This window comes from Oncorhynchus keta, chromosome 1, assembly GCF_023373465.1.
Source record: "Oncorhynchus keta strain PuntledgeMale-10-30-2019 chromosome 1, Oket_V2, whole genome shotgun sequence".
NCBI classification, from domain to species: Eukaryota; Metazoa; Chordata; class Actinopteri; order Salmoniformes; family Salmonidae; genus Oncorhynchus; species Oncorhynchus keta.
Genome location: NC_068421.1, coordinates 66,234,217 through 66,260,733, shown reverse-complemented (window position 1 = coordinate 66,260,733; position 26,517 = coordinate 66,234,217). Strand labels below are relative to the sequence as shown.

General features: G+C 46.1%; 1 protein-coding gene across 4 annotated transcripts in view; it reads right to left on the bottom strand.

The window, feature by feature from the left end:
* LOC118391221 (centrosome-associated protein 350) overlaps positions 1 to 25,305 on the bottom strand; it is a 40,057-nt gene extending 14,752 nt beyond the window's left edge. For 2 of the 4 annotated variants that reach the window (XM_052458089.1, XM_052458111.1), the window contains exons 1-21: positions 24,940 to 25,305; positions 23,213 to 23,290; positions 22,778 to 22,821; positions 22,493 to 22,607; positions 22,094 to 22,307; positions 21,133 to 21,722; positions 20,923 to 21,036; positions 19,992 to 20,105; positions 18,005 to 18,121; positions 15,586 to 16,232; positions 15,197 to 15,321; positions 13,599 to 14,533; positions 13,341 to 13,500; positions 12,946 to 13,091; positions 12,641 to 12,833; positions 7,655 to 7,869; positions 3,023 to 3,186; positions 2,728 to 2,838; positions 2,334 to 2,474; positions 1,909 to 2,150; positions 1,576 to 1,739 (exon numbers count right to left, since the gene is read on the bottom strand). In XM_052458089.1, the coding sequence (XP_052314049.1) occupies positions 1,576 to 1,739; positions 1,909 to 2,150; positions 2,334 to 2,474; positions 2,728 to 2,838; positions 3,023 to 3,186; positions 7,655 to 7,869; positions 12,641 to 12,833; positions 12,946 to 13,091; positions 13,341 to 13,500; positions 13,599 to 14,533; positions 15,197 to 15,321; positions 15,586 to 16,232; positions 18,005 to 18,121; positions 19,992 to 20,105; positions 20,923 to 21,036; positions 21,133 to 21,722; positions 22,094 to 22,307; positions 22,493 to 22,607; positions 22,778 to 22,821; positions 23,213 to 23,285 (4,624 nt within the window). In that variant the 5' untranslated portion in view covers positions 23,286 to 23,290; positions 24,940 to 25,305. The remainder of the gene's footprint in view (positions 1 to 1,575; positions 1,740 to 1,908; positions 2,151 to 2,333; positions 2,475 to 2,727; positions 2,839 to 3,022; positions 3,187 to 7,654; positions 7,870 to 12,640; positions 12,834 to 12,945; positions 13,092 to 13,340; positions 13,501 to 13,598; positions 14,534 to 15,196; positions 15,322 to 15,585; positions 16,233 to 18,004; positions 18,122 to 19,991; positions 20,106 to 20,922; positions 21,037 to 21,132; positions 21,723 to 22,093; positions 22,308 to 22,492; positions 22,608 to 22,777; positions 22,822 to 23,212; positions 23,291 to 24,939) is intronic. The other 2 variants (XM_052458100.1, XM_035782390.2) reach the window with 2 other exon arrangements.
* Positions 25,306 to 26,517: the final 1,212 nt, after the last annotated feature.

Below are 26,517 nucleotides of genomic sequence, written 5' to 3'. Positions count from 1 at the left end.
CAATTCAAGGTATTAAACAGATTACACTATTCCAAAACTAAACTGCATAGGATATTTCCTGACACATCCCCTACATGTGATAAATGTCAGGCTACGCAGGGTACACTACTCCACTGCTTTGCCCTATGCTCTAGCTTGCATGGTTATTGGTGTGGAATTTTTAGGATCCTCTCTGAAGTTTTGGAGACTTCAATAGATCCAGACCCGCTTCTGATAATCCTGGGAGTATCTGAGTCCCTAAACGGATTAACCAACCCCCAAAAACAACTAATCTCGTATGGTCTCATCTCGGCAAAAAAACTAATCTTAATGTTGAGGAAAAGGAGGGAAGCGCCCTCTACCAAATTATGGCTCAGTGAATTGGCAAACACTGTACACTTAGAAAGAATTACATATATTCTGAACAATAAATTATCAACATTTGATAAAATCTGGCAGCCTTTCGTCCCCTACTTGGACGAGTCGGTGCTGTGAATTTGTACTTATTAACGCACTCTCAATTGTAATATTTTAATCTACCTTTGGGCAGCATGTGCTGGCCCTGCCACCCGAGCAGTTGAGAGGGAGGGGGAATAGGGGATGGGGGGGGGGGGACATCTTCCCTCTTTCTTTCTACGTGTCCTTGTTTTGTATGTCGTGTTTTGTATTATTTGTTCTGCACCCAGAACTCTGGGTCTTGTTGTTCCTGTATGCTCTTTTATGTTTAGATAAGAATTGTATACCTGTCATGTATACCTATACACCATTCTTGTGTGTGTTTAATAAAAATATTTGAAACAAAAAAAGAACACCATACCTACTGTGAAGCATGGGGGTGGAAACATCATGCTTTGAGGCTGTTTTTCTGCAAAGGGACCAGGACGACTGATCCGTGTAAAGGAAAGAATGAATGGGGCCATGTATCGTGAGATTTTGAGTGAAAACCTCCTTCCATCAGCAAGGGCATTGAAGATGAACGTGGCTGGGTCTTTCAGCATGACAATGATCCCAAACACACCGCCCGGGCAACGAAGGAGTGGCTTCGTAAGAAGCATTTCAAGGTCCTGGAGTGGCCTAGCCAGTCTCCAGATCTCAACCCCATAGAAAATCTTTGGAGGCAGTTGAAAGTCCGTGTTGCCCAGCAACAGCCCCAAAACATCACTGCTCTAGAGGAGATCTGCATGGAGGAATGGGCCAAAATACCAGCAACAGTGTGTGAAAACCTTGTGAAAACTTACAGAAAACGTTTGACCTCTGTCATTGCCAACAAAGGGTATATAACAAAGTATTGAGATAAACTTTTGTTATTGACCAAATACTTATTTTCCACCATAATTTGCTAATAAATTCATTAAAAATCCTACAATGTGATTTTCTGGATTTTATTTCTAATTTTGTCTGTCATAGTTGAAGTGTACCTATGATGAAAATTACAGGCTTCTCATCTTTTTAAGTGGGAGAACTTGCACAATTGGTGGCTGACTAAATACTTTTTTGCCCCACTGTATATTTATCATAAATTATGGTTATACACTGCCTGCTTGATAATGGTCCATCTCCAGATCCCACAATGCGTGCTATGAGCCCAGGCCTTACCTTTCTCATCCAGTAGGGACTGCACGCTGTCACTGGGGATGGAGTCATCAGCTGCTGTATGGGCCTCCTCCTCCACTGAGCTGTTACCTGTCTCAGCCTTCCTCCTCTCCCTCTTGTCAGATGAGGCCAGGGAGTGACTCATGTGGCTGCTACTCTCTCCACCACTGGGGAGGAGAGCAAGGCAGAGGGGACAGGGGAGATAGAAAAACAATTGAGTATTGAGTCAAGGTAATGCCTATAAATGGGACCAAGTTTTTCCTGACCAAGTCAAGTGAGCTAACAAGGAAAGACCCCTGGTGTCTGTGAGGCTCCAGTGTGTGAAAGACCCAATACCTGAGGGTGGGTCTCCTGGAGGGGATGGAGTCAGAGCGGCTGTCCAGGGAGGAGAGGGGATCCTCAGTCCTGGTCCAGGCAGCAGACACCTCACTCCTGGAGCTCTCTGTGTCAGTGCGGGACTGGAGCTGCTTCATGAAGCTCTGGTGATGCTGCCTCTGCTGGTCAAACAGGGTGGTGATGGGAGCAGCAGCAGGGACACCTATGGCTCCAGCAATCTGAGAACGTGCCAGATCGGTCATCTGGGAGAGAGCAACTTGTATCAACTGAAAAGCAGACTTAACCCAACCTAAAGTAGACGGTAATTATTTGCATATTTGTAATATTTTCCTAATTTCAATACAACATGTAGTTTTGAGGAAACAAACAAAAACCAACGCCAGTGACTGGCTGTAGAGAAAAGAGTGGAGAGGGAGTGTTCTCACCTCTTTGATCTGGCGGGCAGCTTCGGCCGTATAGCGTACAGACTCAGCTTGTTGGCTGATCATCTTAGTGGTGGCCTCCTGCATGCCTCCCAGAGACTGCTGCTGGGTCTGAGCCATGTTCTCCTGCAGCTCCACGTGAGCCTGCAATGACACACACACACAGTTCAGTTAGTGAATCACACTACACACGTCTAATAAAATAGCTCTCATCTCACAACAAATGCAGTGACGTTAGACTGCGTTCTATAAATATTAAAGGTGTTTTGCAAATATGAAGCCCTCCTTGAGAGTATCAACAATCTACCAAGTTGGGGCATGGTTCTAACTCTAGGTGATTCCTTTCTGTATTCTGCAGAGTTGCTCGTTCTAAATGCCAGTGCTGTGTGTACAGTACCCTGGCTGCTTTCTGCCGTGTCTCCTCCAGCTGACGTTGGGTCTCCAGTGCCTCCTGCTCTGCCTTCACCTTCAGCTCATAAAGGTCACGCTCGTGCCGCTGCTGCTGCGCCTGAAAGGTTAGAGGTCAAAGGTCAGGACCTATGGGAAAAGGCGAATGAAAACTACCAGAACATAACGAACAGGCCAAAAGTGCCGAAGGTAATGTTTCAAAAGTGCAGCAGCACTATACTAAGCATCTAAACATATTGTTAGCAATCGTCAGGTGTTCTGATTGGTGGGTTAGCATCTATCACCTTGAGTATTTGGGCGAGCGAGACGCTTTCATGCTGAGCCAGAGACACGCCCCTCAGCCTCTCCACGTCACCCAGCTGACGCACTGACTCCTCAATAGATTCCAGGTAATTGAGTTCTGCAGACATACGCTGCTGCAACACCCCTGGGGTGTAGTGGAGATCACCTGGACAATAAAGAGACGGATATAAACAAAGAGAGGGAGAGTTAAGACATGGATAGTACAGTGCCTTCAGAAAGTATTCACACTCCTAGACCTTCCGAACATTTTGCTGTGTTACAGCCGGAATTTAAATACTGTCAAAGTGGAATTATATTTTCTGAAATGTTTACAAATTAATAAGGAATGAAAAGCTGAAATGTCTTGAGTCAAGTATACAACCCCTTTGTTATGGCAAGCCTACATGTGTCACGCCTTGGTCTTAGTATTTTGTGTTTTCTTTATATATTTGGTAAGGCCAGGGTGTGACATGGGTTATTGTGGTGTGTTTTTTGTCTTGGGGTTTTGTGGGGCGTCGACGTAGTCTATGGCTGCCTGAGGCGGTTCTCAATCAGAGTCAGGTGATTCTCGTTTTCTCTGATTGGGAACCATATTTAGGCAGCCATATTCTGTGAGTGTTTTCGTGGGTGATTGTTCCTGTCTATGTGTAGTTGTTCACCAGACAGGCTGTATAGGTTCACGTTCCGTTTGATGTTTTGTATATATATAGTTATTTCATGTATCGTCTATTCTTTATTAAAGAACATGAGTAACCACCATGCTGCATTTTGGTTCGCTTCTCCTTCAACTGACGAACGCCGTTACAGAATCACCCACCACACCCGGACCGAGCGGCGTGGTAACAGGCAACAGCGAGAGCAGAAGCAGCGAAAGGAGGAATGGACATGGGAAGACGTTTTGGATGGCAAGGGTTGTTACACTTGGGAGGAGATACTGGCTGGAAGAGATCGCCTCCCATGGGAACAGGTGGAGGCACTTAGGAGAGCAGAGGCAGCCGGAGAGAGGAGCCGAGGGAACACGGTTGGCAAGGAAACCCGAAAGTCAGCCCCAAAAATGTATTGGGGGGGGGCTCAGGGAGAGTGTGGCAGAGTCAGGGTTCAGACCGGAGCCAACTCCCCCTGTTAATCGTGAGGAGCAGCGATCAAAGGACTTCTGGACTTGGGAGGAGATATTGGACGGAAAGGGACCCTGGTCACAGCCTGGTGAATATCGACGCCCCAAAGAAGAACTGGAGGCCGTGAAAGCGGAGAGGCGCTGGTATGAAGAGGCAGCACGACGAAGCGGATGGAAGCCTGAGAGTCAGCCCCAAAAATGTATTGGGGGGAGGCTTACAGGGAGTATGGCTATGCCAGGTAGGAGACCTGCGCAAACTCCCTGTGCTTACCGGGGGGCTAGAGAAACCGGGCAGGCACCGTGTTATGCTATGGAGCGCACGGTGTCTCCAGTGCGGGTGCATAGCCCGGTGCGGTACATACCAGCTCTTCGTATTGGCCGGGCTAGAGTGGGCATCGAGCCAGGTAAGGTTGGGCAGGCTCGGTGCTCAAGAGCTCCAGTGCGCCTGCACGGTCCAGTCTATCCAGTGCCACCTCCACACACCAGTCCTCCGGTGGCAGCTCCCCGCACCAGGCTTCCTGTGCGTGTTCTCTATCCAGTTCCACCTGTGCCAGCACCACGCATCAGGCCTACAGTGTGCCTCTCCTCTCCAGCGCTGCCGGAGTCTCCCGCCTGTTCAGTGCTTCCAGAGCCTTCCTCCTCTACAGCGCTGCTGGAGTCTCCCGCCTATTCAGCGCTGTCGGAGCCTTTCTCCTCTCCAGCGCTGCCGGAGTCTCCTGCCTGTTCAGCGCAGCCTGAGTTGCCAGTCTGCATGGAGCAGCCTGAGCTGTCAGACTGCATGGAGCAGCCAGAGCTGCCAGTCTGCATGGAGCAGCCAGAGCTGTCAGTCTGCATGGAGTAGCCAGAGCTGCCAGTCTGCATGGAGCAGCCAGAGCTGCCAGTCTGCATGGAGCAGCCAGAGCTGCCAGTCTGCATGGAGCAGCCAGAGCTGCCAGTCTGCATGGAGCAGCCAGAGCTGCCAGTCTGCATGGAGCAGCCAGAGCTTCCAGTCTGCATGGAGCTGCCAGTCTGCATAGAGCAGCCAGAGCTGTCAGTCTGCATAGAGCAGCCAGAGCTGCCAGTCTACATGGAGCAGCCAGAGCTGCCAGTCTGCATGGAGCAGCCAGAGCTGCCAGTCTGCATGGAGCAGCCAGAGCAGCTAGATCCGCCAGTCAGCCATGATCTTCCAGATCTGCCAGTCAACCAGATTCTTCCAGATCTGCCAGTCAACCAGACTCTTCCAGATCTGCCAGTCAACCACTCTTCCAGATCTGCCAGTCAACCAGACTCTTCCAGATCTGCCAGTCAACCAGACTCTTCCAGATCTGCCGGAGCCAACTACCTGCCTGAGCTTCCTCTCAGTACCGCGCTTCCCCTCAGTCCCGGGCTTCCCCTCAGTCCCGGGCTTCCCCTCAGTCCCGGGCTGCCCCTCAGTCCCGAGCTGCCCCTCAGTCCCGAGCTGCCCCTCAGTCCCGAGCTGCCCCTCAGTCACGAGCTGCCCCTCAGTCCAGTGGGGTTCTGGGTGAGGACTATTGGGCCATGGTCGGCGGCGAGGGTGGATTATGGTTTTAAGGTGCGTCCGGGAGTCCGCACCTAAGGGGGGTTCTGTCACGCCTTGGTCTTAGTATTTTGTGTTTTCTTTATATATTTGTTCAGGCCAGGGTGTGACATGGGTTATTGTGGTGTGTTTTTTGTCTTGGGGTTTTGTGGGGCGTCGACGTAGTCTTTGGCTGCCTGAGGCGGTTCTCAATCAGTCAGGTGATTCTCGTTGTCTCTGATTGGGAACCATATTTAGGCAGCCATATTCTGTGAGTGTTTTCGTGGGTGATTGTTCCGGTCTCTGTGTAGTTGTTCACCAGACAGGCTGTATAGGTTTTCACGTTCCGTTTGTTGTTTTGTATGTATGTATGTATGTATGTATGTATGTATGTATGTATGTATGTATGTATGTATGTATGTATGTATGTATGTATGTATGTATGTATGTATGTATATATATATATATATATATATTTCATGTATCGTCTATTCTTTATTAAAGAACATGAGTAACCATCACGCTGATTTTTGGTCCGCTTCTCCTTCAACTGACGAACGCCGTTACAACATGTGCTTAACAAGTCACAAGTGTCATGGACTCACTCTGTGCAATAATAGTGTTTAACATTATTTTATGATAACTAACTCATCTCTGTACCCCACACATACAGATAATTGTAAGGTCACTCAATCGAGCAGTTAATTTCAAACACAGATTTGTGAGACAGGTTTTCCATGTCTTACAAATACATTTTCAAAAAAAGCAAACATTGAATATCCCTTTGAGCATGGTGAAGTTATTAATTACACTTTGGATGGTGTATCAATATACCCAGTTACGACAAAGATACAGGCATCCTTGCAAATTCAGTTGCCGGAGAGGAAGGAAACTATCAGGTAGCCTAGCGGTTAAGAGTGTTGTGCCAGTAACTGAAAGGTTGCTGCGTCAAGTTCCCGAACTAATGAGGTGAAAAATGTGTCACTGTGTCATTGAGCAAGGCACTTTACACTAATTGCTCATGTAAATCGCTCTGGATTAGAGCGTCCGCTAAAATACTGAAATGTAGAAAATTTTACCATGAGGCCAATGGTGACTTGAAAACAGTTGCAGAGTTTAATGGCTGTGCTAGGAGAAAACTAAGGACGGATCAACAACATTGTAGTTAATCCACAACACAAACCTAAATGACAGAGTGAAAAGGAAGCCTGAACAGAATAAAACTATTCCAAAACATGCATCCTGTTTGCAATAAGGCACTAAAGTAAAACTGCAAAAAATGTGACAAAGAAATATCAAAACACCACTACCACTCTTAATATTTTCAAGCAAGGTGGTGGCTGTATCAGGCAAGAACTAGGGAGTTTTGAAGGATAAAAATAAATGGAATAGAGATAAGCACAGGCAAAATCGTAGAGGAAAACCTGGGTCAGTGTGCTTTCCAACAAACACTGGGAGACAAATTCACCTTTCAGCAGGACAATTACCTAAAACACAATGCCAAATATGCACTGGAGTTGCTTACCAAGAAGACAGTTTTGACTTAAACCTGCTTGAACATCTATGACTTGAAAATGGCTGTCTAGCAATGATCAACAACCAACTTGACAGAACTTGAAGAATTAAAAAAAGAATGTAAAAATATTGTACAAACCAGGTGTGCAAAGTTCTTAGAGTCTTACCCAGATAGACTCTTAGCTGTAATCGCTGCCAAAGGTGATTCTAAGTATTGACTCAGGGGTGTGAATAGATATGCAAATTAGACATTTCTCTATTTGATTTTCAACTCATTTGAAATCTAAAAACATGTTTTTACTTTGTCATTATGGGGTATTGTGTATAGATAGGTGAGATTTTGTATTTATTTAATCTGATTTCACTTCGGGCAATAACGCAACACAATGTGGAATAAGTCAAGGGGTATGAATACTTTCCGAAGGCACTGTAGATACACAATACTGGTATGTATTTAAACCGCTGAGCGGGTATTTCTAGGTGGTATACCTGCAGCCTTGGGCTCTGCTCTGGCTGAAGACGACAGGGAAGGGGATGAGCTGGGGCGGGCTGAGGAGTGAGGAGAGCCGGACCCCAGGCCCAGGGTGTCTGCCCCGGCTAGGGAGGCGCTGCTTGGAGACACACGAGGAGAACCAGAGCCTGTAGGAGAGCCAGCTGGAGACAGGCCAGGGCTTCTGGTGGATTTCTTATTGTCCAAGCCCAAACTGGAAACAAGAAAAAATCTAATGTATTCATATGCATGCTTTCTGAAAATAAATGTCATGTCCCATTTCTAACTGTCAATTTAAGGCTTTAAATAAGGATTAGATTGAAAAAGTAACAAAAAAAAAACATTGACATAACTTTTCCCACTCCGTTTGACTTCAGGTATGTGTGCTATACAGAGCACTGTAACAAGGTGAAATGGGAACCAGAGACTAACAGAATCAAGGAAAGGGGGCCCCAGGAAAGCCACCCTAAGTATGTTATGCTGAAAGAACGGTATCAATGACCATATTGTGCTGCTTTGAACCAGTGGAACAGGCAACGATGTCTAATCCATGATGATATATGCTTCGGCTTCCGAGCCGGCTTCTGATGCCCTAACTGCTAGCGCACCCAGTGCTTTACCTTACCAGAGAACTACTGTAGCATTAAGGACTGGATTCTGAATGTTATCAAATCACACAGACAGAACAGTATGGAGGGAATCTGATATATTTTTAAAATGTCACTGAGGATGCTCAAATGTTACAGGAGAGAACTCTGCCTGGCGACGTGCCCATTTTGCAGTGGGGAGATTTGACCACCGTGCAGCCCAAACAAAAGAGTCAGTGTCAGCTAGCCTCCCCCTCCCCCACCCCCCTCTTGTCGACAGCATGAGGTTGGCTGCCACAGACCCTTCAGCCACAACCGGAGCAACGACACTACTTTCCCTAGCACTCTGAACTACAGCTCCTAAACACATTTGAATTATTAGTATTTAGCCTCTATGCCCAAATAAACTCAGCAAAAAAAGAAACGGCCCTTTTTCAGAACCCTGTCTTTGAAAGATTATTCAGATTTTTACGAATTACTTCACAGATCTTCATTGTAAAGGTTTTAAACACGGTTTCCCATGCTTGGTCAATGAACCATAATCAATTAATGAACATGCACCTGTGGAATGGTCGTTAAGACACTAACAGTTTACAGACAGTAGGCAATAAAGGTCACAGTTTCAAAAACTCAGGACACTAAAGAGGCCTTTCTATTGACTCTGAAAAATACCAAAAGAAAGACGCACAGGGTCCATGCTCATCTGCGTGAACGTGCCTTAGGCATGCTGCAAAAAGGCATGAGGATTGCAGATGTGACCAGGGCAATAAATTGCAATGTCCGTACTGTGAGACGCCTAAGACAGTGCTACAGGGAGACAGGACGGACAGCTGATCGTCCTCGCAGTGACAAACCATGTGTAACAACACCTGCACAGGATCAGTACATCCGAACATCACACCTGCTAGACAGGTACAGGATGGCAACAATAACAGCCCGAGTTACACCAGGAACACACAATCCCTCTATCAGTGCTCAGACTGTCCACAATAGGCTGAGAGAGGCTGGACTGGGAGCTTGTAGGCCTGTTGTAAGGCAGGTCCTCACGAGACATTACCGGCAATGTCACCTATGGGCACAAACCCACCGCCGCTGGACCAGACAGGACTGGCAAAAAGTGCTCTTCACTGACGAGTCACGGTTTTGTCTCACCATGGGTGATGGTCGGATTCGTGTTGATCATCGACGGAATGAGCGTTACACTGCGGCCTGTACTCTGGAGCGGGATCGATTTGGAGGTGGAGGGTCCGTCATGGTCTGGGACAGCATCATCAGACTGAGCTTGTTGTCATTGCAGGCCATCTCAACACTGTGCGTTACAGGGAAGACATCCTCCTCCCTCATGTGGTGCCCTTCCTGCAGGCTCATCCTGACATGACCCTCCAGCATGACAATGCCACCAGCCATACTGCACGTGATTTCCTGCAAGACAGGAATGTCAGTGTTCTGCCATGGCCAGTGAAGAGCCCGGATCTCAATTCCATTGAGCACGTCTGGGACCTGTTGGATCAGAGGGTGACGGCTAGGGCCATTCCCCCCCAGAAATGTCTGGGAACTTGCAGGTGCCTTGGTGGAAGAGTGGGGTAACATCTCACAGCAAGAACTGGCAAATCTTGTGTAGTCCATGAGGAGGAGATGCACTGCAGTACTTAATGCAGCTGGTTGCCATACCAGATACTGACTGTTACTTTTGATTTTTACCCCCCCTATGTTCAGGGATACATTATTCAATTTCTGTTACTTGTTCAGTTTATGTCTTCTTGAATCTTGTTATGCTCATACAAATATTTACACGTTACGTTTGCTGAAAATAAACAGTTGACCGTGAGAGGGCGGTTCTTTTTTTCATGAGCTTATATAGGCTAAGCAAAATAAACATTCCAAAGTGTTGAGTTAGCAAAGGACAATGAGTGAGTGGAACATCAGGGGTGCCCCATGTGGTAATGAACTGAAAAGACGATATTCACTGCTCAGGCCTGACAGAGGTTTAAGATTCATCTTTATGTTGGCGGAGAGATACTTTGTCGAGAGAACACTGTGGCTGATGTGGTGTCCCAACTTCACTTCAATATTCTCTCGTCATTTGAACTGTGTAAATAGCATGGGGTGCAGCGCTGGTCTTTGGACACCGGGGTTCACTTAATCATTACTCTCCCTGAAGTGAGACTGCACAGTGAAACCAATACAGGGACTTTTCTGCCATTGAAATCAGGATGGAAAAATGCTTTCAGTGTGAAAAAACAGACATAAAATTCGCAAAAAAAGATGAGGGACCTATAGATATTGTTTTTATAATATAATATTTGAGAACTAACAATCAACAAAATAAAAGCTAGACAGTCAGGCAGAATTGAAAATTCCAAAAACAAATGTAGCAGTATTGATTTGATTATGTTTGAGCAAAATAACAGCATTGGCAATAGCAAAATGCATAGAATGAGGAAATTAGCTCTAAAAATTGGAACACTTTCTCTCAGATCCATGGGAAAAATTTTGTAGAATTGCAGAAAATTGGCTTAATTATAAAAATGTCTCAAGATCATCAAGATGGGGGGGCCTCTAAAAGTGTCTAAAAATGTCTCTAAACTCCAGCTGTGCAGATGGCAGACCGTGCCCATTGCCACACCCACCACCTAAGTCTCTAATCTATTTGATCCAGAAAAAACTCTGCCATATACAGTTGAAGTCAGAAGTTTACATACACTTAGATTAGAATCATTAAAACTTGTTTTTCAACCACTCCACAATTTTTTTTGTTAACAAACTATAGTTTTGGCAAGTCGGTTAGGACATCTACTTTGTGCATGACACAAGTAATTTTTCCAACAATTGTTTACAGACAGTATCACAATTCCAGTGGGTCAGAAGTTTACATACACTAAGTTGACTGTGCCTTTAAACAGCTTGGAAAATTCCAGAAAATGATGTCATGGCTTTAGAAGCATCTGATCTCATTTGAGTCAATTGGAGGTGTACCAGTGGATGTATTTCAAGGCTTGCCTTCAAACTCAGTGCCTCTTTGCTTGACATCATGGGAAAATCAAAATAAATCAAACAAGACCTTAGAAAAAAAAAAAGTGTAGACCTCCACAAGTCTGGTTCATCCTTGGAAGCAATTTCCAAATGCCTGAAGGTACCATGTTCATCTGTACAAACAATAGTACGCAAGTATAAACACCATGGGACCACGCAGCCGTCATTCCGCTCAGGAAGGAGACGCGTTCTGTCTCCTAGAGATGAACATACTTTTGTGCGAAAAGTGCAAATCAATCCCAGAACAACAGCAAAGGACCTTGTGAAGATGCTGGAGGAAACAGGTACAAACGTATCTTTATCCACAGTAAAAACAAGTCCTAATGTGAAAGGCCGCTCAGCAACGAAGAAGCCACTGCTCCAAAACCGCCATAAAAAAGCCAGACTTCGGTTTGCAACTGCACATGGGGACAAAGATTGTACTTTTTGGAGAAATGTCCTCTGGTCTGATGAAACAAAAATAGAACTGTTTGGCCATAATTACCATCGTTATGTTTGGAGGAAAAAGGAGGCGGCTTGCAAGCCGAAGAACACCATCCCAACTGTGAAGCACCGGGTTGGCAGCATCATGTTGTGGGGGTGCTTTGCTGCAGGAGGGACTGGTGCACTTCACAAAATAGATGGCATCATGAGGTAGGAAAATTATGTGGATATATTAAAGCAACATCTCAAGACATCAGTCAGGAAGTTAAAGCTTGGTCGCAAATGGGTCTTCCAAATGGACAATGACCCCAAGCATACTTCCAAAGTTGTGGCAATATGGCTTAAGTAAAACAAAGTCAAGGTATTGGAGTGGCCATCACAAAGCCCTGACCTCAATCCCATAGAAAACTGAAAAAGCGTGTGCATGCAAGGAGGCCTACAAACCTGACTCAGTTACACCAGCTCTATCATGAGGAATGGGCCAAATTTCACCCAACTTATTGTGGGAAGCTTGTGGAAGGCTACCCGAAACATTTGACCTAAATTCAACAATTTAAAGGCAATGCTACCAAATACTAATTGAGTGTATGTAAACTTCTGACCCACTGGGAATGTGATGAAAGAAATAAAAGCTTAAATAAAATCACTCTACTATTATTCTGAAATTTCACATTCTTAAAATAAAGTGGTGATTCTTACTGACCTTAGATAAGGAATTTTTTACAAGGATTAAATGTCAGGAATTGTGAAAAACAGTTTAAATGTATTTGGCTAAGGTGTATGTAAACTTCTGACTTCAACTGTATGCCTTCAAAAAGAATATCCCCACTCAAATGTGCTCAGAAATACCAATAATAACTGAAGGTCAAGGAAGATATTCAAGCTCCTGGGAATCCCTCTAAGCCCCTCAGAAGAGTTTTGGGCTTGGCTGAGGCCACTTACCTGCGGAGTGTGTCGCCCGATGCGCCACCTAGTGTACAGTCAGAGTAGGCGCTCTTCACCAGGTTGTGGACAGAGCTTCTCTCGGAAACTGAGCCTCCCCATCTGGAGTCTCTAGTCAAGGCCTCCAAGCCCGGGTAGCAGGGGCTCCTCTGCTCCTCCACCAGAGTGGCATCACTCTTGTCTGAAGCAGAGCCTAAAGAAAGGGGAGAAACTCTCTTTAGAGCAGAGACACTTTCACTGGTAAGAAATGGTCTCTTGATAGCATAATTTCAGGGAAAGTGGTTATTTTATGGTGAAAATCTCACCCCTTTTCACAGAGCCCTTTGAGTGAGGTGAAGATACTGGTGTGGAGCCTGCGGAGTGATGGGATGGCAGGTCTACTACAGTCCTGGTGTCATAAGGGGACCTGCGACTCATCAACTCATCATAGTGACTGTTCCCACTCGTGACACTGCAATGAGACGTTGAGATAAAAGATGGTTCAAGTCCCACATCATGGGCATCCAACAACCACAAAAAGACTACTAAGACAACTTCAAAACACCTTGCCAGGCTTCTCTGCCAGCCATGTGACATGAGTGCCACCTTGTGGTTAATCCTGTCATTTTTACAGTTTTTTCAAAATGATGTTTTTATTGCATGAGAGCAGTATTCAGATAGCAGCACCCTGTCACGTGACAGTGGTAGAAAGCCTCCTTACCTGCGCCCATTGTATCTTTTCTTATATTGGCTGCTGCCGCCGCTGCTACGGGATGACACAAAGTCATCCTCATACATTGGTGCCCCATCCACTAAGCTGGCTGCAGACAGGCCACAATGCACAGGAGGGGAACGCCGGTCTGCTCGCTCCTCTCCTCCAACTGCAGGGAGAAGCCAGAGGAACAGATTATTGTTTAAAAGTTCATTCTTCATTCAAAACACTAAGGATACGGTTGGGTGTGTAAATGTGTTGGCTAACCTTTGGTGTGGTTGAGCAGGTGGTTCTTGGTGAAGATGTTGATGACACTATGAGGGCTTCCCTTGGCCAGTTCCTCCCATGGGCCACGGCTGTTGTCCCGTTGCTGAGAGAGGGGGCTGAGCCCCGGGTACTTCTCTGCCTCTCTCTGGAAGTGAGAGATGGGCTGGAAGCCCTCCCGCTGGCCTGCACAGAAGTCCAGAGCCCCAAGACGCTCTGCCGGTTTTGGGACCTCCTTTATGTTGGTGAGGGGGCTCCCGTCGCCCTCCGACAGGCTGCATTCGCTCAGCAGTGGGCCCTCACTGATGGACTCACCACTGGAGTCATGGGTGATGGTCTTCCCTCCCTTCTCTTCCTCTGGCTCCTTATGGGAGCCGAGGCCTGGGGCTGTCTGGGGCCTGCTGCCTGGAGCAGAGGTCCTGTCTCTCTGCTCTCTGAAGCTGTGCAGGTTGCCCACCCCTGGGAGAGCTCCGTTGTATGTGCTCTGGCCAGCACTCAGCAGCCTCTGGATCCTCATGGACAGCTCGTCAGCAGCATCAGCTCTCTCTCTGACCGGTGTGCTCACAGGCTTGGCCCAGTGGCCGTCATCCGGAGGGGTCAGACCAGTCACGTCCATGTCCCATGCACAGCTATAGTTAATCCCTGCGCCAGCCAGTTTCCTCGCTTCACTCTCTATGCGAGTGGACAAGGACGCAGCGGTGGCTTTCAGGGCCTCAATGCGGTTCATCTTGGTCTTGTTGCCAGCTCCATTGAGAGTGGAGTGCTGGGGCCTTGCTGGGGGGTTGGTTCCCCTCCCACCAGTGCTCCCTGCTGTTTCCGGGCCTAAGAGTGGGGAGAAGAGCTGGTCTGTGGGTGGAGCCAGAGCGGTGGAAGGTCTGACTGCAGAACTCAGGCGGTCTGGCTGCAGCCACGATGGAACTCCCAAGCCCAACTCATTCCTACAGGAAGAAGAGAGTGGAGGATTAGTATTCAAATATACTACACTTTTTATGTATTGAACTAAAGGGCTCTGAAACACTGGAAATATAGTTTTATGGACTCACAAAGTCCTTTAGTATATGGACTCGATGCATTTTAGTACTCAGCAATACTCTCTATAGGCTATGTCAAAGGTTTACAAGAATGTAAGACATCTAAATATGCATGCAGCCATTAAAATATGTGGTTTGTACAGTCTAACCCATGAGCTTCTGAGAACAACCTGTGTGTTTACTATACAAGCAAACATGTTCAGGGCCGAGGATCAAGTCAACAAAATTCCAAGAACTGCATAGCAACTCAAGAGCGTATGAACATTATGCAGATTACATAACGTAATGTTTACCCCACACAAGGACCAGACATGCATTTACACAGAGAGTCATCTGATGTAACTGTTGAATCTAAAATAGCACTGGAAATTCCCTGTTTTAAGGTTAACCGAGCATACGCCACCATGTTTTGAAATGCTGCTAGGAGTGCCCATGGAAACAGACAGTTTAGAAACAAACAATCCCTTATTGGCTCTGTTGCTTCGCTATGAGGAAGTACTATGGTTCTGTGCTTTGTTTTGGGCCTCTACACTAGCCAGCGCTAGTGGAAAAGGTTACATATATAACGACCTTGAGAGTGGAGGGGGCGGGGGCTCAGAAAGAGACAGGTCACTGCTGGAAGAGGCACTCTGGGGTCTCTCCTGTCTCTTGTTCTCCTTGTCCGACTCCCCGGATGGCTGGTACAGGGACTTCTGCTATACGGGAACACACCACAAATAACTCATAGCTAGTTTCACTCACCACATGAGAGGTGTCATTTCCTACAGGCAACATGAGGAGTTAAACTGAGGGTAATTCTACATGTTACTATTTCACATATTGGTCCCTTTACATAACAAGAGCAGCTATGAATTGCATTTGACACACCAGCCATGCCATCCCCATTTTCACTAAAGCATGCCATGCGAGTAAGGGGACGGTGAGGGCTTCATCCCCATTAGAACTAAAGATGCCTTTACCTGGTAAATGACTGTGGAAGATGCTGGCTGTGTCTGGGAAGGCAGAGGTTCCTCTCCTAGCTGAGCCTGTTCCAGAAGTAGTTTGGTGTAGGTCTCCTGCAGGCGTTTCTGTACTGGGCTTTCCGGTAGTGCAGGGCCCTTATTGGCTACCCCCTCTCTCTGCTTCCTGTACAGCTCCTGCAGACGTTGGCTCTTCCTCTCCGCCTCCTCCCTCTGGGCCCTCCGCTCCTCCACCTGACGTCTCTTGCGCTCCTCCTGTTGCCGGGCGATGTACTGGCGCACTGAGTCGGAGTCGTAGTGCCTCTTCCTGGGCGCTGGTTCTGAGGGCTCTGGCTTGTTGCGCTTGGCAGGGCTGGCACTTCGGGAGCCCCATAAGGAGGAGCCACCAGTCGTCCATGCTGTGGTTCTGGCCCTGGACTCTGAATCTCTCCTGGGATCCGCTGGACCTCGCTCCTCGGCTCTGCTCTTCAGCTGCAGGTCATCCAGGATGCCCCGGATATCTGCAGAGAGGTCGTCTGTGTTGGGGGCCCTGTCCTTGGCTGGGCCTGCAGACTGAAGGTTCGGATGGGTGGTCCTGTCTCGGCTGCTGGGTCTGGACCGATGCTTCAGCTCCGGACGGTGGTCTGAATTTGACCGGGGAAGGGGTCCTGGAAAAGATTTGTGAAGACACAAAGGGCAACCTTTTGGTGACTGAAAGGAAAATGTTTTGAGTGCATGATTAGGTGGGAAATATTGGTCGCCATTAGGGCTGTCAAAGTTAACAGCATTGTTTTTGTTTTTTAGGCATTTAATCACATCTCCATTTTTTCAGAAAGTTTTGAGCAATAAGTTTTATAAGGAAAACTTCAAAGTTCAACCATAAACACTTTCACAGGTGTTTCTTTAAATAACAACAAACACTTAATTTGCACAGAAGTAGCTAGTTTGTTATGCTAACGTTAGCTAGCTTACAAAATGAGAATGTTTAGAATGCCAAGGCTGAAATCCTTTAGATTAAACTCTGATTCCATTTAGCAACTGTTTTTAATTATAGTCCTCAAGTCAAAAGATTTTAGCAAATTATCCCAATTCTAGTAGTAGCAACTTGTGACTAGTTAATGTTTACGAACACGGATAAGAAGTAGACATGGCTAGATGCATTAGCTGTATGATATGTTATGTGAACTCAGACCCGGCTGATCTGTTATTGTCTTAGAATAGTGGCAGTACAACCCTTTATGCCTCACTCCAATTCCCCCCTGTGTATTTGAGTCTAGCACAGGGACAACCACTGGAAACCAGACCGTGCTGACAGGGACAACCACTGGAAACCAGACCGTGCTAACAGGGACAACCACTGGAAACCAGACCGTGCTGACAGGGACAACCACTGGAAACCAGACTGTGCTGACAGGGACAACCACTGGAAACCAGACCGTGCTGACAGGGACAACCACTGGAAACCAGACCGTGCTGACAGGGACAACCACTGGAAACCAGACCGTGCTGACAGGGACAACCACTGGAAACCAGACCGTGCTGACAGGGACAACCACTGGAAACCAGACCGTGCTGACAGGGACAACCACTGGAAACCAGACCGTGCTGACAGGTACAACCACTGGAAACCAGACCGTGCTGACAGGTACAACCACTGGAAACCAGACCGTGCTGACAGGTACAACCACTGGAAACCAGACCGTGCTGACAGGTACAACCACTGGAAACCAGACCGTGCTGACAGGGACAACCACTGGAAACCAGACCGTGCTGACAGGTACAACCACTGGAAACCAGACCGTGCTGACAGGTACAACCACTGGAAACCAGACCGTGCTGACAGGGACAACCACTGGAAACCAGACCGTGCTGACAGGTACAACCACTGGAAACCAGACCGTGCTGACAGGTACAACCACTGGAAACCAGACCGTGCTGACAGGTACAACCACTGGAAACCAGACCGTGCTGAATTGTGCAGTCAGTCAGAAACGGCGAGTCAATCGTAATTAATTCCGGTCACTGACAGCCAATGTGCCTGTGTGCTGGAAGAGACGACAACCCCTTTATTTATTGATATTTCTTTAGCAATGCCGACTGTCTGTCGCAGGGCACTGTATGCCTTTTAACATGAAATCAACACTAAAAAACATGAACACCACATATACTGTAACACTATCCACTACTAACACGATTGCTTTGTCACACATTTTTTGTTTTGCCAGACCACTAACTGCTGTCTGGTTTTCATAGTGCTGACAAATAAAGTTAGATTTGATTTGCCTGTAAATGTAGTGGAGGGGGATGAGCGAGATGGGTGAGGGGTGTAGGCGAGGTGGAACGAAGAGGGGGTGGAGGAGAGGGGAGGGGTTGGAGAAGAGGGGGGAAGGCCAAGCAGAGCAGAGAGGAGTGAGGGTAGTATGCAGGTCTCAAATCCCACCTGTCCTGGCCAGTCTGTCTGTGGGCTCTGGCCTTTGCTCTCGAGGCAGACGTGGAGCGGGACCCAGTACCATCTTCACCATCTTCTGGCCCTCCCGCCATGACGTGGTGCTGATCACTGCAGCAACAGCGAAGACGGAAAGAAAACACACAGAAGGTCATAATCAGTGTTGAGTTCTGCAGTAATGACTTACATTAGGATTGTTTCTCAGACGGCCACGATATACAACTAAAATGAATCACATAAAACCCTTTGAAGTGCAAGGATCTTCATGTCCCCAAAAGAGAGACAAAAACATGATTTCTCTCTCTACTTTGAACGTCTTTGGAGATTAATTATTTTAGAGCGGCATCATCAAATTTAATGAGTTTGGCTCAATTATGCACCATCTGAAATCAACTTAGAAAATTTAAAGACCAGCAGCTGTTTCTGTTTTGTAAAGGAACTTGATCACAGATTTCAGAGGGCTATTTTTAGTGAGCGGACTGGGAGCAGAGGCCAGCAGCAGGGTAGAAGGGGAGGATAGCTGGGTGACAGGATAAGACTAGGTTATACCACATTCATCTCACTTTCCACTGCACTGGGACGGAGAGAGAGATGTTTGTTTATTTTCCCTTTTGTTCATCATTACAATACTGTATATAGACTTAATGACATTTCAAATGTCTTTTCTTTTGGAGCTTTTGTGAGTGTAATGTTAACTCTACATTTTTTATTTCACTTTTGTTTATTATCTATTTCACTATCTTTGGCAATGTAAACATATTCGTCGCCAGGCCCACTGGCTCCAGGTCATCTACAAGTCCATGCTAGGTAAAGCTCCGCCTTATCTCAGTTCACTGGTCACGATGGCAACACCCATCCGTAGCACGCGCTCCAGCAGGTGTATCTCACTGATCATCCCTAAAGCCAACACCTCATTTGGCCGCCTTTCGTTCCAGTACTCTGCTGCCTGTGACTGGAACGAACTGAAAAAAAAAATCGCTGAAGCTGGAGACTTTTATCCCCCTCAAACATCAGCTATCTGAGCAGCTAACCGATCGCTGCAGCTGTACATAGTCTATTGGTAAATAGCCCACCCATTTTCACCTACCTCATCCCCATACTGTTTTTATTTATTTACTTTTCTGCTCTTTTGCACACCAATATCTCTACCTGTACATGACCATCTGATCATTTATCACTCCAGTGTTAATCTGCAAAATTGTAATTATTCGCTTACCTCATGCCTTTTGCACACATTGTATATCGACTCCCCCTTTTTTTTCTACTGTGTTATTGACTTGTTAATTGTTTACTCCATGTGTAACTCTGTGTTGTCTGCTCACACTGCTATGCTTTATCTTGGCCAGGTCGCAGTTGCAAATGAGAACTTGTTCTCAACTAGCCTACCTGGTTAAATAAAGGTTAAATAAAAAATAGAAAAAAATACAAGTTTCCCATGCCAATAAAGGCCCTTAAATGAAATTGAGAGACTGGTATGGGCCCTGTTAAAGGGTGTCTGTTCTCAGCTGTGAGAGCTGGTATGGCGAGCATCTGCATTCCAGATAGTGTGCCTCTAAGCCGCTGCTTGCTTGCAATCAGCATGCGATACATTCTGGACATATCTTTGAAGATAAGAGACTAAATGCTGGCACTCACACACAAACAGAGGGGCCTGTTGACTAGCACACAGTTAAGAGAGGCCTTCTGTGGTACGGGCCTGCCAAATGTATTCACTGTGATACGCCTGCTCTGGTTCAGTGTGCATACTGCACAGTAACTGATGAACCAAAATAAATGTGATTTGTAGTCTCCTACCGAGGGGGATTCCCCTTTGTGAAAGACCCCTTGGCTTCACAATGATTATTAATGAGTATTATCACCTAACCTACACACAATATTGAAGTAAGTTTTAAATCTTCTATTGAATTCATAGACCCAGGATGAGTAAGCACTACTGGGGGAGGATTGAAAGAAAGAAAGAGAAAGAGGAAAAAGATCCAACCTGGCTTGGTCTTTGGGTCGGGAACAGGAGCTGATTTATGGACTTTCCTCACAGGCTTGGACGGCTTCCTCTCCTTAGCCTTCTCTGTGGGCCGCTGCTGAGGCTTGGTACTGTCTAAAATGGGGAGAAAGGAGATGACATGACAGTCTGAGCACCAAAGAGTGGAAATGAACAGAACTATCAAATTACAAAAAGCAGCCCAAAAAAAAAATCTGAATGCAAAACAAAGCTATTGAATAGGAAGCTGGTGGACTGTGTCAGTGTAAATGAAGAAGCTGAGCGCTTTGGCTCCTACACTTGGGTGGAAGCCCAGGAATCAGCAGAGAGCCAGAGAAGACAAAGAAAAGAGACTTTGAGAGAAGAAAAATCTTCAAGTAGTCATACAAAACTATGGGAAATGAGCCGTGCTGCAGTTGTGGCAAAATGCAAGGAAAGTCTGCTGCAGCGAAAACCTCAGCGCAGTCATCAAGTTTTCCTAAATTTAAAAAAGAGAACACTCAGATTTCTTTGGTGGTATTTCTATCTCAGCATTATCCTCGTATCAAAAAGGACAGTAACATTATTTCTTAAAGGAAACAGTTGATTGGGATAGGTCAAATAGGTCTCAGTCCTCCTGAAAGTACTGGTGCGTATCTAATGCCATCTAATCTCCAGGGCAGTTTGAAAAAGCAGAGCAGCATTTATGCAAAGGAGTTTGAAACAGGTCTGTCAGATACATTTATAGCCTATTATGAAACAGGACAACCAACTACACTGTCTATTTGATGCTATTTGATCTCAACAGCCCATCGACTCTATTGAACGTCAATGAGTTGGCAGTTCATCTGAAATGTGCATTGAGTCACAACCTACAACTCTGTACTACAGGGATTATTATGTAGCATATAATAGTGTGTGTTCTGTGATCTGACATCTACTGCTCGGTGCCCACCTGAGAGCTGGCGAGACAGGTCTCTGTAGATCTCTCTGCTCAGGTTGTGGAACTCCTCCTCTCGCCACACTTTCCCATCAGGAGTGCGGATCTTTGTCTCACTACTGCTGAAACCTGATGTGGGATTGGGTTACATAAGATTTGGTTTGAAGGCATTTTGTAATGCTATTTTTACATCCAGTGTAATTGCGTCTCTCCAGTGGACCTTACCTTTGTATACAGGTGCCGGAGGTGCGGCTGCCACTTTGCGCACTTTAGCCGTGGGTGCAGTGGTTTTCTCCACAGCTCCAGCGATGCCCACTGTCTGATCCAGGTACCCCAGCAACCCGTCTCTCTCCGCAGCCTCCTCCAGGTGCTCTCTCTGCCTGCGGATCCGCTCCTTCAGCCTCTCCAGTTTGTCATCCGGCTGCCTTCGCCTTAAGTTTTCCAGCCGCTGGGAGGCTGAGCCAGGACTGGAGGACGAAGAGTTCTCTGCTGAGGGTGGTGCCGGGCACTCCAGGGTGTGTGCTTTGGGCCTGTCTTCCGGGCCCTCCTCCCTGTGAGGGTCTCTGGCTGCAGTAGCGTGGCTTGGGGGACGCAGGGCGTCCAGCGCGGGCCGGTCGTTGAGGTAGCGCACCACGGTGCTGTCCAGAGCAGACGAGTGTGTGCTGTCCAGGTCTCGGCGGGTTTGCTGGTCTCGGGTGTCGCTCTGGTAGACCAGCTGGCTGAGACGGGAGTCCGGGGCAGGGGGGTTAGCCACCTCGGACTGCAGACTGTGGGCCTCCAGCTGGGAGGAGGTCAGGGGTGGTGGAGTCGCTTCCCTGGGGGGAGCAGGATGATTAGAGCAGAAACAAATTGGCTAGTTGCTATTTACAAAAACCTCAGAAAACAAGCTACTCGAGTGGGAGATGTCAAGATCATATGGCTTTGAATGGCATGAGACTTACACATGTAGATGTGGCAGTTATTAGTATAAAAGGACTATTTTAAAGTAGCCACTTAACAACCATCCTCTGACAGCAGGCCTTATAGGATTACAGACAGAGAATGAAAAAAAAAAAAAACCTTTTGTCCTGTATCATAGCACAACCTCCACTCAGTCACAGCAAACATGAGTAAATACGGTGGAAATGCACTTCTGACTTAAAAAAAAAACATCTCATAAAAATCTGAGTGTATTAACAATGCATACCTATAGGAAGCCAGAGGCTCCTTGAACTCCACACAGTTGTTCCTACGGACATTGCTGTCCTGTGTGGTGTTCCTCAGGGGACTGCGGGAGCTCTTGTCTGGGCTGCGGGAGCTCTTGTCTGGGCTGCGGGAGCTCTTGTCTGGGCTGCGACGACTTCTTGTGCTGGACTTGGAGGTTCCACCTGCCTGAGAGCAGTCCTCTGTGCGCCGCCCATCTGAGTCAGGAGAGATAGGGTTAGATCCCTGCAAACTAACCTTGCAATGCAAAATGAATTACACTTGTATCTGCAAAGTAATGATGATGCCTGCTGCTGCTGCCAAGTCCAGTTCGAGGGAGAACCTTGTTCTATAAATAGTAACCATGGCTTCCAAGGATTAGCTATCCCATTGGGTGCCTCACCCCTGCGGCTGACTTTCCTTGTGGCGCCCCCAGAGCTTTTCTTTGTATCCATGATGGATTCCAGCAGAACCCCAGAGCCAGGAGCTGCCTCCAGGCGGTTCTCAATGTGCCGCAACTGCAAGGAAAACAAGAGTGCCTGCCTCAGATACACAATGTAGAACAAAAACTCACTTCAGAGTCCAGACAGACATCACAAATACCACAGGCCATGAGTCATTACATTAAGGGTGTCTCCCCTCAGAGAAAAACAGTAAAATCAGACAATGTAAATATTGGTTTACTTACAGCAGCTTTGGTCTGATTCAGACTTGTCCATGCGGCTGACAGCTCTGAGTGGAGAAAGGCATTTCAGTGAAAAGAAACACGGGGCTAAAGAGAAAAGGCAACACAAAAAGGTAAACAACGTCTTTGCAGCCCCATAGACACCACAGAAGGCTGCTGAGGGGAGGACGGATCATAATAATGTCAATGAACAGAACAAATGGAACGGCATCAAACACCTGGAATCCACGTGTTTGATGAATTTGATACCATTCAACTCCAGTCATTAAAACGAGCCCATTCTCCCCAATTAAGCTAACACCAACCTGCTGGGATAAACACATTTGAGGTGACATGGAGGGGTATCCCAAGTCCTTATTACTTCAGTGTGCCAGACAGTAGGATGTTGCACTGATATAAAAAGGATAATAATAGCATAAGAGACATTAAGAAGCTGACCTCTCCCGTTGTCCTGCCCAGTAGGCTGCACCGGGGGAGTCAGGTGTGGCTCACTCCGCTTGGAGCTCCACATCACACCTTCAATTGGAATAGTAGAGGACAGTAATGAAGTACGGAAATACACTTGATAACACTTCACCAAGACAATCATCTGATCAATAAATACAGTTTACTGAGTAGTTGTAAATGAGAAAAAGGAATGTAATGTCAGCAGCAGTACTTTTATGCTGCCATCTACCTCGGAAAACAGAGTACACAGAATACAAACTGCCTCAGCAGAAACACTGAAGCCAAACACAACATTAAATATAGTGGCAGGCAGATAATCCAAGTGACTGGGACAAGCACCTCTATGTGCAGTGGGTCAAAACAGGAAGAATTATACATATATATATGGTTGTCTAGTGAATGGATTTTCATGACAGACTGCTAACTCAAGAGAGGTTGCACTACCATTTAAAACCGGTCCTACAGCAAATAACTAACAAGGTTTATGTATTTGGCTCCCAAGTGGCACAGCGGTCTAAAGCACTGCATCTCTGTGCAAGAGGCGTCACTACAGTCCCTGATTCGAATCCAGACTGTATCACATCCAGTCGTGATTAGGAGTCCCATAGGGCTGCACACAATCAATGCATGTCCCTCTCCCAGTGTTACGATTTTGTTAAATAAACCAATAATGGTCCCTTTACCTAGATGTGTTCAAATGAGAAAAAAAAAACAGGACATTCTGGCATCTCATATGTCACACTTCATGCATTCCTCTCATGTCAAGACAGTTTCCTCATAAACAACACATAACACTTCCTTGAAGGTGGTCAGTTCAGGCTAGCATGAATGACTATTGCAAATGCTATGGTTACATTCAAGATCTAGCCTACTCCCCATACACGCTTCTCTATACACTCATACACGCTACCACTTTTTACGGTCTCTCTGCCAACTGAAAGTGACAGCCACAGATCAACGTGTTTAATAAAATCTGAGATCTGCCCCAACAATTCGTTCACTACATACAATGCAAATTATCGGGCATTGTAGGCAAAAACAAATACTTTAAATGCAGCAACTTTGTAATAAAAGTGTAATAACTGGGCACACAACGTCAACTACAGTTTGTGTTTTTACGTTTGAAAAGCTATTATTCATCATTACTAATATAAATCTGCAATAAATCGTTTCTTAAATGGTGTTATTCTAGCTAGCTATCTGTCTCTAATAGAAAAAACTAAGGTAAGGCTGCCAACACAAAAGTTAAATCAACTTAGGCTGCGTTTTGTATAGAATTATTCACATAAACATGACTGTCCAGTTGTCCACATTGAAGCACATCATCGGTCACTTTCAAGTAGCTAACGTTAGTTAGTTGTCTCAATGTCTAGATGAGAGACTAAATCAATCAAGAAAAGCTGACTCCGCAGTGAAGCTCGCTACAGTAGTTAACTAGTTAGGTGAAATTGTTAGCTAGCTAACGTTAGTTACCTAGGTAACTAAGGATTTGCCGAAAGGGGATTTACACCACACATTGTATTGAAAACTAGCTAGCTACTGCTAGTATATATATGTATATTAATAAAACTATCTTCAGTATGATTGTTCTTCTGTGACTAATCGACATTAGCTAAATAGCTAACTTTCTAGCTAGCTATAAGGCTAAAGTTAGTTTGGGGCTTCGTTTAAAGGCAATTTTGCACAACTTCAAAAAGATGCCAATCGTGGCCACATACCGGTACGGGTGACGTTCCGATCTAGATGTCCATGGCTAGTGATGCTAGCTAGCTGATTTGTTGATGGTCAGAAAATCCAACTTTTACAAAACCCCAGGCCGCTGCTACTGTAGCTAGGCTACTGTCAGATTTTAGCCAGCTAGCTTGTTAGCGTCAACCATATAACTTATTTTCAGAGGTCTGTCGCCTGTTATCAAAGCCTCAGTATTGGAGAGTTTGGTTTAAGGCTTCTATTAATAATTAGCCACCCGCGTTTCAGGTTGTCTTTTCCCGGGTTACAGTGTTGATATTCCCCGTCCGTTACGTTTACTGTCCGCCATTGACAAAATAACTACAGGAAACTGGTGCCGCAGAACCTCGCGGGAGGTGGAAACGTGATTTCACAACACGAAACTACGTTCAAGTTCGAGTCGGAACGAAGAGTGCGTTCGTAAATTCACTCTTGTTATCTACTACGATTTCAGACCATTCTCGTCAGAGTGTGCAAGAGCGCAGAATAGCTGATTAATCTACTAACGCTCAATACCCGTTGAATATGGCCGGTGTCAGTAAACGTCGGCAAAGAAGCATAATTAAATTGTTGCCTGCAGCACAGTTACAGTCACCAACGCTCTGGATAACATGAAAAAGGCTTTTACCAGCACTGCTAGGGCGAGTAAAATGGTCAGAGTGAGGCGTTCTCTCATTTGTGTCTGGAAGTAGGTAGCAAGCTAGCCAAAGTCAGCCAGTTAGCTTGGGTGCTTGACTGCCGTGATGTCTTTACGCTCGGATCAACTCAACTCCTTGGCCAGAGCGTCCAGTGTGTGCTCTGAATTTACGAACGACCAGAGGGCACACTGGTACTCCAGATTGAATTTACGAACACACCCTAAGAAACTCTGCGTTACCGACTTGCTAACGCGTCGTATAACCATGTGCCGCGTTTTCGTGATAGTCGGACCTATAAACTAGGAAATGTCCAATTTGCTAACTCGCTGTAGAAATATGATCACTTGAGAAGGTACAAAATCAACCAACAGAACGGGCTATGCAAATAATTGACATTTATTTTAACTCGGAGGTTCCGAGTTTCTGATAGCAAGTAAACGCGACAATAGACATATGGTACGTTCCTGAAGTCGGAACCTCAGAGTTCAAATTGAACGTAAATTATTTGCGTAGAACTTCTTCCTATTGGTTGATTCTGGTACTTTTAAGTGTGCAACTCGGAGCTCATAATTCTTCCAAAAAATTTCAAGTCAGAAATGTCAGAGTTTTCTAGTTCCGATTAGCACTTCAACGCGGCATCATCTTTCTACAACCAGTTTCCGAGTTTTCTCAAATTCACCAAAGCCAGAGGCGTAGTTGTCTTAAATCCTCAAAGTTCCGTAAGGGGTCAAAAATGGCAGCCATTTTGGTCGTCCAAAACCAGTCTAATTGGAATGAATAACAGTAGAGGCATAGGTCCTGCATTTCCGTCTTTTACAGGAAAATAAATTGGCATGTAATATCAGAAATTGCGTAGTGGAATTATAGTCAACCTAAAATATTGACTATTAAAATATTGTATACACATTTTCTGTATAAATAAGCTCTAAA